The 17,013-nt window shown below is 52.5% G+C and overlaps 1 protein-coding gene across 2 annotated transcripts; it reads left to right on the top strand.

The window, feature by feature from the left end:
• Positions 1–559: 559 nt before the first annotated feature.
• On the top strand, positions 560–12,145 carry LOC131583468 (proline-rich proteoglycan 2-like). 2 transcript variants are annotated; one of them, XM_058847599.1, is made up of 5 exons: positions 560–784; positions 3,272–3,328; positions 5,482–5,604; positions 7,807–7,902; positions 11,226–12,141. In XM_058847599.1, the coding sequence occupies exons 3-5, from the start codon at positions 5,547–5,549 to the stop codon at positions 11,708–11,710; spliced, it is 639 nt and encodes a 212-aa protein (XP_058703582.1). In that variant the 5' UTR covers positions 560–784; positions 3,272–3,328; positions 5,482–5,546; the 3' UTR covers positions 11,711–12,141. The 2 variants fall into 2 exon arrangements, with proteins under 2 accessions (XP_058703582.1, XP_058703581.1); XM_058847598.1 differs by lacking the exon at positions 560–784 and having other exon boundaries at positions 1,443–3,328; positions 11,226–12,145.
• Positions 12,146–17,013: the final 4,868 nt, after the last annotated feature.

The raw sequence follows: 17,013 nt of genomic DNA on the forward strand, positions 1-17,013 counted from the left end.
TTCCCTTTTTATCCCCAAATTATTATTGTCCTTTGCGTGCCTGGAGGGGATTGAACACAACCCCCAGGGGAACACAAAAAAAAACAAACCCCATTAACTGCACTTCGCAGCCTTTTAACTGGAATTTGGCTCCAGGGGAACTGAAATCCCCAGGTCCTGCTTTGGAAGGATTCCCAGTCTTCCCGAAGTCAGCGAAAGCACTTCCAGCAGGCTGGAAAGCCGAGCAGGAGCGGCCACTGCGGGGTTGAGATAAGGCGCTGATGCCAAATACTCCTCCCAATCCCCGAAATTTCGGATTCGGGATTTTAATTTTATTTATTTTTTAATTTAATTGGGAATTTTAATGCCGCACCCCCCACGCCGCTCCCGGCAAAGCGCAGCCCCTGGAAAGCGCAGCTGCTTCCTTCCAGTGGGATTCGTTTGTATTTGGATGAGGAATGAGGGTTTGGCACCAGGGATCTCCACCGTGAGCGGTTCCTCTCCCTCTGGAGCTGAGGTCATCCAGCAGTGCCGTGGGGATGAAGGACAAACTGTCCTGGCTGCTGTCACACCGAGTCTTGGCAGGAGCCAGGAATCCTCTCCGCATTCCCAGCCCTGTTCCCAGCCTTATTCCCAGCCTTGTTCCCAGCTTTGCTCCCAGGTTTGTTCCCAGCCTTATTCCCAGCCCTATTCCCAGCCCTGTTCCCAGCCTTGTTCCCAGCTTTGCTCCCAGGTTTGTTCCCAGCCTTGTTCCCAGCCTTATTCCCAGCCCTGTTCCCAGCCCTGTGCCCAGCCTTGTTCCCAGGTTTGTTTCCAGGTTTGTTCCTAGGTTTGCCGGTGGATATCCCAAAGGAGCCGGTTCCTCCCGGCTGAGCATCCCCTCCTTCCCACCCCGGGCTGATCCCACCTGCACCAAAAGATTCCCACTGAATCCTCTTGGAATTACGGAGTTTGGATTGGGAGAGACCTTAAAGCCCATCCCATTCCACCCCTGCCATGGGCGCCTTCCCCTGTCCCAGGCTGCTCCAAACCCCCTCAAACCTGGCCTTGGGCAACTCCAGGGATCCAGGAGCAGCCACAGCTTCTCTGGGAATTCTATCCCAGCACCTCCCCACCCTCCCAGCCAGGAATTCCTTCCCAGTATCCAATATCTGGGGCTCGGAGTGGCCACTGCGACCTCCTGCACTTGGGGACACCCCAGATGAGATCAGCAGCTCCTCCTGCTCCAGGATAATTAACTGGATCTTGGATGAGAGCACTGGAGGGGGCTGGGAGCAGCTGGGGCACCTCAGGTATGCTCGGAGCAGCTTTCCGTGCTGATCCTTGGAAGATTTTAATTCTTTTTTTGGTTGGTTTATTTTGTTTGTGGGGTTTCTTCTTTTCGCTTTTTATTCCGAAGATCAAAATGAAATCAAACAAAAAAAAAAATCCCAAGCCATTATTTAAAACACAGGAGCCGGGTGCCAGTGATTGAAAAGGATTTAATTCCAACCTTAAAGCCCGGAGTGCTGCAATTTCCTGATTAATTCTCCCACAAGACAAAACAAAACGAAACAGAACAAGGATAAAGCCCTCCTGGCCTCCCCCCTGCTCTCCCTGGATCCTTCCCTTCCCCAGGTGAACATTCCCAGCTCTCTCCTGAGTCTCTGAACTGGCTTAAATCCCACCAAGGTCTATGAAACATCCAGGGGACGTTCCCAAGGCACATTCCTGTGTCCTGTTTCTCATTCCATCCATCCCAATGGAGGATTCTCCATCGGAGCTGATCCCAAGGTCCTTTCCCCCCAACCTCCACCATCCCATTATTCCATTTCCTCCATTTTCCCCTTGGCTGTTTCCCCTTTCCCTCTTCCCTGGGTAATAAAAGCCCTTCATCCCGTGCTGGCCCCTAGGGAACATCCCATTATTCCATTATTTATATGTTGGGAATGAACTCTTGGTTCCATCCCTCCTTTTCTCCCCTTTAATAAGCTTTTAATCCATGCTGGAAGTTCAACAATCCCCCCTTGGCTCCAGAGTTTCCTAAAAGCCTCTTGGATGGACTTTATCCAAAAGCCCCCAGGAAAATGGAATAACTGCTCTCCATTACCCACGAATTTGTGGACTGAACATAAAACCAAGGAACTTTTTTTTTTTTCCCTCCATGTTTATTAGAAGGGTTTTAATTCTGCTTTTAATTATGATTTCAATGTAATTAATACACAGCCACAACTCCTAAATGGAGCTTGCAAATGTGCTCAGGTAAACCGCTCATTCCATGGAAAAATGAGCATTTGGGATTAATTATGACTGGTGCCAAATTGATCATTAATGAAGCTTTAGGGTTAATTAGAACCAGCTGCAAATTTCTCAGGAAGGGCAGGGAACAGTGCAGAAAAAAATTCCTTTTTTTGGTAAAAAACGTGTTTATTCCTGCGGCTCCCGAATGGAACACCCCGATTTCCCCCTCTCCAACAATATTTCAGGATTAAGGGTAATTTTCACCTCCCTCTCCACATTGTGTTAATGTGTTTCCAGGGAAAACTCCAATAGCAACCGGATCCAACCAGGCAGACTTGCCTCATTCCAGCCCCCTTTGCTTCCAACAAAAGCCATGGAATTAATAAAGCATTTGGGAATGACTCCAGACTTTCCCTCCATCCCTGTGAGTGGAAAACAGGTTGTTTAGCCCATTTTACAGCTGAGGCTTTCCGGGATGGAGAGCAGGGAATATTCCTCGGGATTCCGAGGGGCACAAGGGTGGCTCCTTCGCTTTTCCAGTGGTAAAAACTTGGTTCTGTTGGTGATGCCCAGGCTCGATCTGATCCCAAATCCTCGGGAAGGGATGCACCAGGACATTGCTTTGTCCCTGCTCCTACAGAACATCTGGGATCAAAACTCCCTTTCCAACAATTCCCGTTTTTTGCTGGTGCAGGGGCATCTCTTGCTGAAATTGGGACGGGGTTGAGCTGGAGAACTTTTCCGTGGATTAAGGGGGAGTCAGGTTACTCCCCACTTCCAAAAAAAGCAGGAAATGTTGGGAGGAGCCCAGATATTTTGGAAAAGCACCATAAAACCTGTCTGGTCCCATGGCACATCCAAGGGGAAAATCCCAGGGATTGATTTTTCATGGGACAGAACCACCGTGCTCGTTTTCCTTGCATCCATCCCCAGTGGGGGTGTGGATGTGGAACACCAGAATTCCATGATTTTGGAGCAGGATCCAGACCAGTGCATGGGTGTGGAGGAGGTCACCAGAATTCCATGGCTGTGGAGCATGAATCCAGATCCAAACCTTCTCCTTTGTTTCCAGGTCCTGTTGTGCGAGGCCAGCTCTCCAGGCAGCTCTCCAGGCACTGCAGCCTTCCAGGTAAATCCATGGAAAACCATGAAATCCTGGGAAAAACCTGGGAGTGGGTGAAGAGTCCCAAGCATTTGAGTTCCAGCAGTGGCTGTGATTCCCAAGTATCCCAGAGCTCGGTGGCTCCTCGGTGGCTTCCATCCCTTCTCCACATCCACGGAATATCCCCAAAGCTGCTGTGTTTGTTGGACAGCCTGGATTAGAGGCCCAAAGTGGAGCTGAGCCAACACCTTCCAGTGGCGGCTTGGAAATCTTCCCAAACCTTGGGAAGCAGCAAGAGCCCATCTGAAATTTGGAATAAAATGGGATTAATTCTGTTTTTTCCTGGTGGAGCAGAGCACGGGCAGCCAGCACACGGAGGGTGTTTGGTTATTCCTGGGAAGAGGGAAAACCAGGACAGAGCAGCTCCTCCGCTCCCACTGCCCCAGGGATTAACCCAAAACCCCGGGAGATGCTGGAAGAGGAACAAACTTCCGGAAAGCTGCGCCAAGGTGTGCAAAGCCTCTGGAAGGAACAAACCCTCCCTCAGCTCCTGGCACTGCTCCAGACTCCGCCTCCCCTTCCCAATCCTATTAGAATTAGAGGGATAGAGCTATAAGAGGAAAAGTCCATCCCCAGAGCAGCGCTGACAGCTTGGCCTTTAAATCTTTAATAAGCACTGGCTGCAGGTCAGCACGTGGAAGTGGGAATCCAGCAGCCTGGAGCTCTGCTGGAATGTTTGGGAAGACCTGGAGAAGCTCAGCCGTGCAAATGAAACGAGGGAGCCTCGGCGTTGTTCTTATTCCACAGAAAATCCTTCCCGTTCCAATTGTGTGCCGGGAATTCCATTCCAAGCCACGTTCCCGTGTCCTGTCTGGATGTTGCTCTGCCCAAAAGGCTTTGAAATTCCCCCCTGGATGGAATTCAGCTCAGATTCCCTCCTCCAGGGCTCTGGGATATCACTGGGTGCAAAACCAGCCGCTCTGAGATATTAATTTGAATTAGGAATGGAACATTTCCAGCTGTGCCGGCGGTGACCACAGAGCCTCTGGATGAAGCTGGTGGTCCTGGGAAGCAGGAGACCCTGGCTGGAGCTTGGGAAGAGCCAGGAATTGTCTCAGGAACCTCAATGAATGGGCACAGGGCGTGCTGGGATCCTGCTGCCATCTCCTGGAGGCCGCACCTTCTTCTGGATCATCATGGATGGTGGAGATCCAGCCTGGCCAGGCTGTCTCTGGGCAAATTCCCGCTATCCTGGTTTCTGGAAACCACCGGACACAGAATCCTGCTCAGCTGTGGGGGTTTGGGAGCTGGAGCACCCAGTTCCATCCCCTGCTCCCCACGGCCGGGTGGAGCAGGGTTGGTTTTATCCCCAGTCAGGGTGGCCTTGGCGAAAGTCTCCATCCACCTCTGGAAAAGTAGGGCTGGATGGGATATTGGGAAGGAATTCCTGGCTGGGAGGGTGGGCAGGCCCTGGCACAGGGTGCCCAGAGAAGCTGTGGCTGCCCCTGGATCCCTGGCAGTGCCCAAGGCCAGGCTGGACAGGACTTGGATCACCCTGGGACAGTGGAAGTGTCCTGGAGGATCTTTCTGGGTGATGATTCCGTGATTCCCTGTCTGCCTGCTGGGAACTGGAGCACTGACGGGATTTGCTGCTCTCTGTGCCAAGGGGATGATCCCGCTCCAACGCTTTGTCATGGAGAGGCAAATCCCCTGGATGGGGCAGGAACTGGATCCAAAGCCTCTTCCAGGCTGTGTGGCAAATGGAAGTGTCTGCGTGGAAATGTCAGGGAAGAAAATAAGGGAAAGCCGAAGCGCTAATCCCAGTGTAGGATAAACACTTTGCATCCCTCCCTGTTTGTAAATCCATGTAAATGAGGCAATATATGGAAAGCCAGGGATAGGAAGGTTTAGAAAAAGGCAGGAGAGCAGGACCAAAGCATGAGGAACAGCAGTTCCTGGTGGGAAATGTGGGATGTGGTTACAGGCACTGCCCAAAGCTGAGGGATCACCCCAAGAAGGGTTTGGGAGGCACTGGGAGTTTTCCTGATCATTCCTCACCCTGGGAACCCAGCGTGGCCTCTGGGAGGTGCTTTGGATTCTATTCCCGTCCACCCCTCTTCCCACATTCCCTCTGCATCCTTTCCTTTATAAGATTTTCTCCTTTGGGTGTTGGTTTTTAGGAAGCTCCTGGCTCAGCCTTCCCGTTCCCGAGCCTTCGGAACCGGAGCAGAGCCCCAAAAAACCCATGTCCTCTTCTGAGCCCATCCTGGACCTCAAGGGAGACACGGTGGAAGCACCTCCAGGTGAGAATCAGCACTTCCAGGTGGGAACCACCACTTCCAGGTGGGAACCACCACTTCCAGGTGGGAGCCACCACTTCCAGGTGGGAACCACCACTTCCAGGTGGGAACCACCACTTCCAGGTGGGAACCAGCACTTCCAGGTGGGATGCAGCTCAGGCTCACCAGGAGCTGCTCCTCTTGGAAGATTTCTTGGCAAAGCTTTGCCATCCACACTATTGATCACTAATCCAAATAAATAGGCAGGTCTTAGAATCATGGAATTTTTTATGTGGGAAAAGACCCCTAAGACCATAGCCCAGCCATTCCCAAATTCCCCATGTCCCCAAATGCCACATCCCCAGGGATTTTAAATCTCTCCAGGAACGGGGACTCCACCCCTGCCCTGGGCAGCTGTGCCAGGCCTGGAGAAACTTTTGGGGAATAAAGGGTTATCCAAGCGGATCGGCTCGGCAAGGAGGGAAAGCTGCTTTTGCTCCACGTGGTCCCAAGCCCTCCACCCCAGCCAGATGTTTTGCTGATGCAAAGCAGGATGGATCCGTTGGCTCCCATCATCCGAGGGCTCTGTGCCATCACCGGAATTTGACCTCTGGTGTCTGAATCCGTCATAATTCCCATCCCGGCCATAAAGCTGGAGTGGCTGCTCTGGAAAAGCGAGAGGGAATCAGGTGGTCACGCAAAGCCTTGGTGTGGGACAGCTGCTGACCATCGCTCCCCCTCAGCTGGCTGCACTTCCAGGGACGTCCCACAGCTCCTCCAGCTGATCCCATCCCAAAGGAATCCCAAAGGATCCCATGTGCTATCCCAAAGGAATTGGCAAGGAGCTGCAGGATCCCAGCTCTGGGAAAAGCAAAACTTCTGTCCATGGAGAGAAGGCAGAGAAAATTTGGAGACATTTGGAGAGGGGATTGGGAGGCCTTCAGAGAGGGAATTTGTGAGACCTTTGGAGGGGGGATTTGGGAGACTTTTGGAGAAGGGATTTGTTGTTCTTTTCCTTGTTTTCCTGGGAATGCCAGAACTGGAGCAGATCAGAGCAGATATTAAATTAATCACTGACCGGGAATATCCATGGCTAAATGTGTGTATTTTATATATAAGGATAAAAATAAGCGGGAAAACTAATTGGACTGCACAGATCCACGGGAAACAGCCTAAAACTGACAGCAGAGCTCCCAAAAAACAAAAAAGGGAATGTTTTGGAAATAAGAACAGCTGCACAGGGGATGGATTGAATTGCAGGAATCAGCTGTGATGAAGGCAGCCAAAATTCCAGCCCCAAACACCTCCCCTGGCTCAGCTCTTGGGCGTGGGCCCTGCCAGCTCCAGGGAGGGCAGGAAATCAAGGAAATCGGGAGGAATTGGAGATGAAAGGAACCCTGGGATGAATAATTAGGTGCCGATGGATATCAGCTGGCTCAGGGGGTGGAGTGGCCAGGGCTGGTTTAGATCCTGGCGGGAGCTGGCCGGGAATGAAAGGCACAGAAACCATGGACGGGTTTGTTCCAGCTCCAATGGACTGAAGTCCTGGATAAAAAAAGGTGGCTGGAGTTAGATCTCCATCTGTCAGTCCTGACAGACATTGGATCTAAAGGCTGAAAGGGTCGGAATCGTGCAGCATCCCACACTCAGGAGTCATGGAATAGAATCCCAGACTGGTTTGGGTTGGAAGGGGCGTTAAAGGTCACCTAATCCCCTGGGATGGGCAGGGACACCTTCCACTGGCCCAGGCTGCTCCAAGCCTTGGACACTTCCAGGGATGAGGCAATGAGGCCTCGGATTCCAGGCTGGAGGCATTCCCACATTCCAGCCATTCCTGCAGGAGTGGATATCCACTCAGAGAACACTGATTTAATCTAGATGAAGGATCTCCAGGGCATTTCCTGCAATCTCCTCCAAGGACCGAGATCCTGCAGAGTCAAACATCCTAATAAAACTGGCACACATTCCCAGAGCAGCTGGGGCTTCCTGGATCCCTGGAAGTGTCCAAGGCCAGGCTGGATGGGGCTTGGAGCAGCCTGGGATGGTGGAAGGTGTCCCTGCCATGGCAGGGGTGGGATGGGATGAGCTTTGAGGTCCCTCCCAACCCAAATCATTCCAGGACTCCATGATTGCTATAAAAGATGGAATTGTGAGCTCCATACCCACAGGGTGATGTTCGTGAGCACATCTCCATAACTGATGCAATTCCCAATCTTTTCCTCACAGAGAACCTGGGAGGAGCAGGGGATCAGAGTTCCTGCCCGCCAAGGGACACTCCAGGGAATGGACAATCCATGGAGCACACGGAACCAATGCCAACAGGTACCAGTGTCCAGCTCTCCTCCACCTCCAGGAGCTGCACCTTCCCTCCAAGGAAACTCAGCCCTCAGAAAAATCCCCGAAATCCCTGACCCCACCTTGCCTCCTCCTGGCAGCACTTGTACGACAAAGGAAAATCCAGATTACCTTTCCAGGCCTCCAAGGTCTTTCAAGAGTTGCCTTTTGCTCTTTGGAATATTTTTTTCCCCAGCTTCTCGCTGAGCTTTTCCAACGGCAGGAATGGATTACAAAAGGAGAATCCAGGGAGAGTCCAGCTGGGTTTTCTGCCATCCATGTCATGAGTTTGGGGCTCCAACAATTCTCTGCACCTGAGCTCGGTGCCTCCTGCTGAGGGATCAGGATTCCCTGGGGATCCAGCCGGGAGCACTGGCACTGCTAGAGCATTTTGGCCCAGCTGCACGGGAAGCTCCCAGTGCTGTTCCCAGCGGGATTAATCCCACAAAACAGAACAATTCTTGCAGAGTTGAGTCCTGAGATTGACGGGATCCAGTAGCTGGCACGGGAGCAGCTGGTTTGGATCAGGCACAGGGATGTTTGGGATGCACCCTGGATAGCTCCTTCCCACACTTCCCACACTTCCCAAACCCAAGGTGCTCTTCCAGATCCTTCTGATGGAAACTTCTATCCATCTTTTTTTGGCCCACATCACCCCAGTTTAAGAGGCTGGAAGGAATTTTAAGAAGCCTGTAAAGGAACTGAGACATTTCTGGTGCAGCCCAAGCCAGCTGAGGTTCTGGTTTTTCCAGGAAAAGGAGGGAAAGGAGCTGCTGGAATAAAGCCATGGAAGAGAAACATGGAATGGTTTGGGATGGAAGGACCTTGAAGTCCATCCAGTTCCATCCCTGCCAGGTCAGGGACACCTTCCACCATCCCAGGCTGCTCCAAGCCTCATCCAACCCGGCCTTGGGCACTTCCAGACATCCAGTTTCTGTGGAAACCTGTGCCAGGGAGGAATTCCTTCCCAATATCCCATCTAATCCTTTCCCAGTCCATGGGCAGCCATTCCCCCTGTCCAGTCACTTCACCAAAAAATCCCTCCTTGCTTATTTTGGGAGAAGTTGGGTCTCTGCAACATTTGCTGGGAAAGGAATGGAAATCCTGGATCTCAATGGAGAGTGAGCTGCAGATCCCTCATGATCTGGGATCACCCAGGAACGTCCTATCCCCTCCCATCCATGCTGGGACCTTCCAGCATCCCCGGGGATGGAAGCAGCATCGGAGAGCAGCAAAATCCAGTGCTGAGATCCGCAGCTCCTGTATTCCACAGCCTCTGGAATAACAAAGCGCTGTCCCGGAGCCATGGGGACAGCGTGTGCTTCCCACCAGAGCAGCAGCCGGTAATTGCCCCCAGCAGGATTCCAGCGGCTCCGCAGGGCTGCTCGGAAGTGGCGCTGCCGAATTTAATTGGGGCTCTGAAGCCCAGGTGGCACCGGGGAAGGGAAATCTGTGGGAGGAAGGATCTGAAAGATCAGCCAGGCCGATCCCCTTCCCCAGAGCAGCAGCTGGAAGGGACACTCGGGACTGTGGGGTGTCCTTGGATCATCCGGGGGCAGACACTCCCCCAATGCCAAACACGGGCTCAAAATGTGAGGAAGGATAAACCCGAGGGAAAAACTGGGATGTTTGTCCAAAACTACAGGAAAGAGGAGCCTCCCAGCCAGGCTGAGAGAGCTGGGGGGGCTCACCTAGAGAGGAGAAGGATCCAGGGAGAGCTCAGAGCCCCTGCCAGGGCCTGAAGGGGCTCCAGGAGAGCTGGAGAGGGACTGGCGACAAGGGATGGAGGGACAGGACACAGGGAATGGCTCCCAGTGCCAGAGGGCAGGGCTGGATGGGATATGGGGCAGGAATTGTTCCTGGCAGGGTGGGCAGGCCCTGGCACAGGTGCCCAGAGCAGCTGGGGCTGCCCCTGGATCCCTGGAATGTCCAAGGCCAGGCTGGACACTGGGGCTGGAGCAGCTGGGACAGTGGGAGGTGTCCCTGCCATGGCTGGGGTGGCACCAGATGGAATTTGAGGTCCCTTCCCACCCAAACCATTCCAGGATTCTGAGATTAAGAGCAGGGGAATTTTCAGGATGTGGGTTTGTAGCCTGGCACCAGCCATGCCAGACCACCCAAAGGACATCAGGATGGTAGGATATGAGGAATATTCAGGAGCCATTCCCTGGAAGCCTGGATTTGCTCTCAGCCTGGTGACCTGAACAGTTCTCTGTGCCTCAGACGGGAATAATGGGATGTAAAACTGAAAACTCGGAAAATAAATGTTATCCTGCAGCAGCCACAGCCACGGGATGCTCCAGGAGCTGTGGTGCTGGAGAGGAACTGAAGGATTTGAATTCATTCCCCAGCTCAGCCAGAGGCTCCTCCTGGGAATTTGGGTGCTTAAATTCCCCAGCCTCAGCTCCACGTTTCCCAAAAGCAGCTCCCAGGTTCACAGATAAGATGATTAAAGCAGCTTCGAGGCTTCATCCCATCACTCAAAGAATTTGGAGCAAAGATTCATCCCTGTAACTTCCCGGAGAGATCTGCCAAAGAAAATCCAGCCTTGAAGGGTTCTGCTCGCTGATGGATGACATTCCTGCTTCCCACCTCCAGCAACTGCAGAGCTGGAGCTGCTCAGCAAATGTCAAAATGGGACAAAAAAAAAAACAAAACAGAAGAGGAAGGAGAAGGGGGGACAAAAATCCAATTTCTGTCCTTATGAAAGTTCTCAAGGAAAAAGAAAACCCCCTTTCACATTTTCTGCTTCTGTGCAGGGGGCAAAGTGCAGGGTGGGGGGTTTTAAATAGGAATCGTTTATTTCTCGTTTTGTATCTCTGCCACCAGGGGTGTTTTTAAAAGAATTCCCAGCAGGTCTCTCCTCTCTCTCAGCTTCCTCAGCTTCCTGAGCACCCTCATCCTCCCCCATCTCCCTCACCATGCTCACCACCCTCATCTTCCTCATCTTCCTCATCTTCCTCATCTCCTTCATCTCCTTCATCTCCATCTCCTTCATCTCCATCTCCCTCATCTCCTTCCTCTTCTTCGTCTCCCTCATCTCCTTCATCTCCCTCATCTTCTTCATCTTAATTTTCATCTTCCTCATCTCCTTCATCTTCTTCATCTCCTTCATCTTCCTCATCTCCCTCATCTCCCTCATCTCCCTCATCTCCCTCATCTCCCTCATCTCCTTCATATCCCTCATGTCCCTCATCTCTCTCATCTCCCTCATCTCCCCCATCTCCCTCATCTCGTTTGTCTTGTTCATCTCCCTCCTCTCCTCCTCTCCCTCATCTCCTGCTCCTCACACTCTCTGTTTTCCTCCCCAGCCCTCGAGGACCCTGCGGAGCCAAAGGAGAACCCCGGGATGAGGCAGGACCCGTCCAACCCCGGGAATTCTCTTGGAACCTCCAGCCCTGCGGGGCCCATCCCAGCCCCACCCTCGGGTGAGCCCATCCCCATCAGAGACCCTCAGGAGGCGAAGGATCCCAGCCCCACCAACTCCCCGCCGTGGCCAGCGGCTCCCGAGGAACCCCCGGCGCGCCCCAACACCCTGGACTTCTCCAAAGCGGGGAAGGAGCTGGAGGAGGCGAGGCAGGCGGGGCAGCGGCGCGGCAGCGACCGGGCAGCGGTCAAGGAGAACGGCGTGGAGGCCGCTCCGGCCACCAGCACGGCCAGCAGCGAGGAGCACCGGGCTCTGCAGTCCGAGCTGGGCAAGTGCATCGAGGAATTCCGCAGGATCAAGATCCCGCAGGCCTTTCCCAACAAGAAGCGGCAGTGGCAGAGTGAGCTGCTGAAGAAGTACCAGCTGTGAGAGCAGACCCCAATCCCGTCGCTGGGAACGGGGCTCTCCAGGCGGCCGAGTGGCTGCTCCAGGGTGGCACAGGCTGTCCATGCTCCCAAAATGAGGAGCAGAGGTGGCTGATGAAGCCCAGGCAGATGTTGAAAGGGTCACAAGCCTGTTCCCACCACGGCCATCGAGGGGATGCTCAGTGGGACAGGCACAGCTGGAGGGGGTCGGACAAGGAAGGATGTCCAGGGTGATGTTCGGGAGAAGCAGAAAATCCCACATTTCTGAGACTGAATTCCCCTGGTGTTTCAAACAATAAAATCGAGTTGGCGTCCAAAATGAGCTCCAGACTCCTCGTGGCTCCGGGGCAGATGTGGGAATTTGGCTCTTCAGAATTCTGCAAGTGGCTTGGAGTTTCCTGAATTGCTTTTGGGGCTGGGAAAGGGGAGACCAGATCCATGGTTTTATTCCTTTTATATGGAGCCAGGTCGGTAAAGTGTCTGGGGAAGTGTTTAGGGAAGAGTTTGGAGAATTGTTCAGGGAAATGTTTAGGGAAGAGTTTGGGGAAATGTTCAGGGAAATGTTCAGGGAAATGTTTAGGGAAGAGTTTAGGGAAGAGTTTGGGGAAGTTTTCACAGGGACAAGGAGCGCAGAGCAGGGTGAGGTGACCCTGGGCAGCGCTGGCAGCCAGGAAAAGGCTCTATTCCCACATCATTCCCTGAGCAGGATCCCCATTTCCCGGGAGACAGGCAGCCGTGGAGCTCAGAGAGCCGGAGCCGCAGTTGGATCTGGAATCTGTCCACGGCTCACTGGAGGCTCCTCAGCAGAACGAGCTGCAGAGACACTGCCGGTGCCAAAAGGAGCTGGCAAACATTCCCAGATGGATCTGGCACCTGCAGGCAGCCCTGTTCTCCTCAGGATTTGGGAATTGCAGCTTCTCCCACCCAAGGACACGCTCCAGGCTCGCCCTGCCTGGAGCAGCCTCCAGCTGCAAGGGGCAGCTCTGCAGGGGCAGGCTGGATTTTGGGATGGAGGTTCCTGGAAGAAAGCCTTGGAATTCCTCCTGATTCCTTCCTGGATGGTGCCCACGGTGCCTGAGGGTGACAAACGCTGAACTCAAAAGCATTTCACCGTCTGAGAGCTGCACAGGCTCAAAAATTCAACAAAAATTAAAATTAAATGAGCACCTCCTTAACTGGGCAACAGCCAACAGAAGTGGCACTTGGAGAGGAGCTGTGAGACAGTTTGGAATCTTTCTTGGATGCTCCTCTCCTTTCCAGGAGCAGCAGGATCCCCACGGGAGGGCTCTGTGCCCGTTCAGGTGCTGCCTGGAACGTTTACACCCACCACATCCAGGGCTCATTCCACAGGCAGGAACAGCTGGGAAATGACTCATTCCTGTTTATCCTTCAATATTTATCCTGCTTCTCTCAGAGCTGTGCTCGGTTTCCCTCTGATTTGGGGAATTTATTGTCATTTGTCTTCATGTCCCAGGAAATTCCTCTTTTTCCGGTGCTCTCTTCCAAAGCCAAGAGGACACAGAGGCCCATTTGATCCCAGGCTTTGATCCTGGACATCAGGAGGAGGAAATCTGAGTTTAGACAGAGCCTGACTCCCCCTGGGCATGGGATTGGGAATGGGGAATTCCTGCTGTTCATCCTCTGTGTGGTGCTGGGAACACTGGGAGCTCTTTTCCTCCTTCCCAGAGATTTCCCATTGTGTTTCCCACCTGCTGCAGGTTTGGGAACAGCTCCTGACAGGTCCGTGCTGAGCCCCCTCCCATGAATTTGGGAAAGGGCAGGAATTGGAGATGCCCAGGACACGGCTCCTTCCCAGGGGGAAGAACCCCTCAGCTTCCCCCCTGGATTGATTTCCCACAAATTCCTCGGCTTTCCTGGAGCAGCAGGAGGCCATGAATTACCCAGTGACAGTGTTCCCTTAATTGAATGTCATTATCCCTTAATTAATTAAACACCAATTAATTACCTGGAACATTGCGTGACGCGCAGCAAATGCCATCGGCTGCTGGAGACAGAATAATTCAAACCTGGACCAAATAATAATGAGCAGGAATTGTCCAGCAAAGGAAACAGGAAGGATTTTATTCCCTTTGGGATTTGTGGGGGGAGGAAAACAAACCCTTCCAACCAAATCCCTCCAGGAAATCCAGAGGGGTTTTGCTTTCCAAGCAAAAAAATTCCCTCTGGCATCACCCAAGCTAAAATGTCCCAGCAGCTCAGAGCTCCTTTCACGGGGTTCCACAGAGGAATGCGGATATTCCATGGGGAAAGAAGTGGTTGCCTCGCTTGGCTGGGAAGCATTTGGACTTGGTGGAATTTTCATGGAGGAAAATGGGAAAAAAAAATCGTTTTTTCCTGGTCTGAACGGATTTCAGGAGCAGATCCGAGCTTCCCAACCTGCTGGTGTGGGAGCAATCCCCCCAAACCACCCCGGGCTGGATCTTCCATTCCCTTTAGGAATTCTGCTTTTCCAGCTGGAATAAAACCCAGTTTTCTCTTCTTTTTTTCGGCATTTCGGGATAAAATCCCCCCCACAAGCTGCAAATTTGCAGCCTCTCCGAGGGGACGGGACATCCCTGGGATCTCGCAGCTTTTCCAGGGATCCTGGGGAGCGGCAGGAGTTAAATCCCTCGGGATGCTCTGCCAGCCAAGCGCGATAATAGCCGTGCTCAGAGAGCCCTAATGGCCCGGAGCAGGGATTGGAAATGGATTATATTTGATTTTAAACCCGCAGGAAAGGCTGGAGCAGCTCCAGAGAGAGGAGACACGGGCACATGGAGTAGGAAAAGGAATTCTGATCTTCCCAAAGGATCCCCCTGGATAAATAATCTCTGTTTCCAAACATCTCCACCAGAGCCAAGCTCCTGCCTCTCATCTCTTATCTCTGTTTTAGGGCTGCCTGTGGATTCCCGTCCCTTCTCCAGGCTCCAGAAAGCTCCAGCTGCCAGCAGGAAAATCCATCCAAAGGAAGGAAAAGTTGGGGATGGGGCTCGGGGAGAGCAATTTCGGCTTCACAGCATTTTATCCCACTCAGACCCCTCCTTGAGGATGTTTCTCCCTGGCTTGCTGGAACCAGGAAAAAATTGGTTTATTCGGGTCCTTCTCTGCTCTGGAGCCAGGCTGGGAGAGCTGGGAATGTTCACCTGGAGAGGAGAAGGATCCAGGGAGAGCTCAGAGCCCCTTCCAGGACCTGAGGGGGCTCCAGGAGAGCTGGAGAGGGACTGGGGACAAGGGATGGAGGGACAGGACACAGGGAATGGCTCCCACTGCCAGAGGGCAGGGATGGATGGGATATTTGGATTGGGAATTCTTGTCTGGGCTGGAATTGCCAGAGCAGCTGTGGCTGCCCCTGGATCCCTGGAATGTCCAAGGCCAGGCTGGAGCAGCCTGGGATGGTGAGAGGTGTCCCTGCCGTGGCAGGGGTGGGATGGGATGAGCCTGAAGATCCCATCCCACCCAAACCATTCCCAGGATCCCTCTCCCGAGGCACAGCGGGAATGGCTGAAGAGGAAATCTCTGGAATGGTCAGGACACAGCACCTTGGAGTGGTTTATTCCCATGTCCAAACAGAGAATGGGATCAGAATCCCAGAGAGGAGGAAAGGATGGATCTCTGCTTTAACACATCCCAGGATTTCATTGATCTCTCCCAGAGGGAATCTGCAGCCTGAGCTACCGCAAATAAACCCATTTTTAACTCTACTGCAATTAGTTTGATTTATGTCTCTTTTCCAATTACTGGGAGATGAAGATCAGGGTCAATGGATTTCCTGGGAACTCTAAATCAGGGAAGAACTTTGTGTTAAAGGGAAAAACCTGGATGTGATCCAGATGGGCAGGAAAAGGCTCCGAGGTGGGGAAGGAGAACCCGGTGAGCCCAAACTGGGCCATGGAAATGGGCAGGGAAGAGAAATTTCCAGCACATTCCCAGGTTTTCAGCAGCACCTGCAGGCAGGAGGGGAAGCCCAGCAGGGTCCCTGTGGCTCTGGGAACTCCGGGAATGATGGATGGAGCTCATCAGGAGAGGAGGAAGAGGAATTTGTTGTCTGCATGGAAGGGATTGAATCACTTCATTCCTGCTTTATCAACACCCGGAAAATCCAGCGGGACTTCGCCTACATAAGGAAAACTTATTATGGGTTATAATGAGCCCCTGCCTAAAAACTGCAGGGAAATGGAACTGTTTTGGTGGCTTTTCCAAGCTTTTTTGTTAGTGATCAACGGCCCTGCTTTCCTGGGATTTGCCTCACCAGGCCAAGGCCAAAGCTTCCCTCTGTTTCTCCAGAGGGTTTCCTGCTCTTCCCTTATTCCTGCTCCTCGCTGTCCCCATTTCTCTGTGGAAAAAGGCACCACCCTTGGAGCCTCATCCCAAAGTTTCCCATGGCTCCTCCTCAGGAGTTTCCTTGCTGGAAAAATCCCTGCAGAGGGAAGAGCCACTGAGGACGGGCAGAGACCCCGAATCCTGGTTAAATCTGATTATTTTCCTGCTTAATGCTGTGTAATTCTGCAGCAATTCCACATCTCTCACAGGAAAAAAAAAACAGGAAAATTAGGATGAGGAGGTGCAGAGGGATCTGGCTGCCATTAAAATGCAGGGACAGCCCCGCTGCAGAGGAATTAAATAACGCTCGCTCAGAAGATGAGGAAGCATTTCTGGAGCAGCCATGGAAAAGTTGCCAGGGAGTTTTCAGCACCAGAAATCAGCTCAGGGGGAAGCTCCCAAGGTAGAAACTCATCCCACAATCTGAAGAAACCAAAATCCAGGCAAAAGTGATAAAGAACTCTCTGTTTGGCAGGAAAACTGGGAGCAGGAGTCTGGAGCAGTTCCCAAAAAAACCCCACCAAGCTCTGGATTATCCCTGAAACCACGGGACTCCAAGATGAAGAAAAAAAATGGAATTTCAGTCTCCTGGGAAATAAAAACCATTTTATTGTTTTCTGTTTTGGTTTTTTTAAGATAAAAGAGGAAATCTCCCAATATTTTGCAGAACAAACAGAAGGAAAATGTTGGAATGGGGAATGTCTGAGCTCAGGTCCTGAAGGAGGAGCCCTGAGTGTGCCAGGGAAGGATCCAGAGCCAAGATCCTTCGGCTTTCCAGCGGGAAGCTGCCCTGGCAAGGGCATGGAGCAGATGGTGGGAGCAGGAACAAGAGAGGAGCCCCACAGAGAATCCTTTGGGCAGGAGGAAAAAGGCACAGAGGGGATTTTCAGGAGAAAAAAAAGGTTGGGGTTTATTTCAGGAGTGACCCAGACAGAGAAAAATCTGATGGGGGGCGGGGACAAAGCTGATATTCCAGAGATTGGGACG

Source organism: Poecile atricapillus, chromosome 12, assembly GCF_030490865.1.
Source record: "Poecile atricapillus isolate bPoeAtr1 chromosome 12, bPoeAtr1.hap1, whole genome shotgun sequence".
Classification (NCBI taxonomy): Eukaryota; Metazoa; Chordata; class Aves; order Passeriformes; family Paridae; genus Poecile; species Poecile atricapillus.

Excerpts from the sequence above, each read along its gene's own strand:
- LOC131583468 (XM_058847598.1), top strand. The coding sequence starts at position 3,088 with ATGGGACAGAACCACCGTGCTCGTTTTCCTTGCATCCATCCCCAGTGG. Across the intron at positions 5,605-7,806 it reads CACGGTGGAAGCACCTCCAG|AGAACCTGGGAGGAGCAGGG; the intron begins GTGAGAATCAGC and ends TTTTCCTCACAG. Across the intron at positions 7,903-11,225 it reads CACGGAACCAATGCCAACAG|CCCTCGAGGACCCTGCGGAG; the intron begins GTACCAGTGTCC and ends TTTCCTCCCCAG.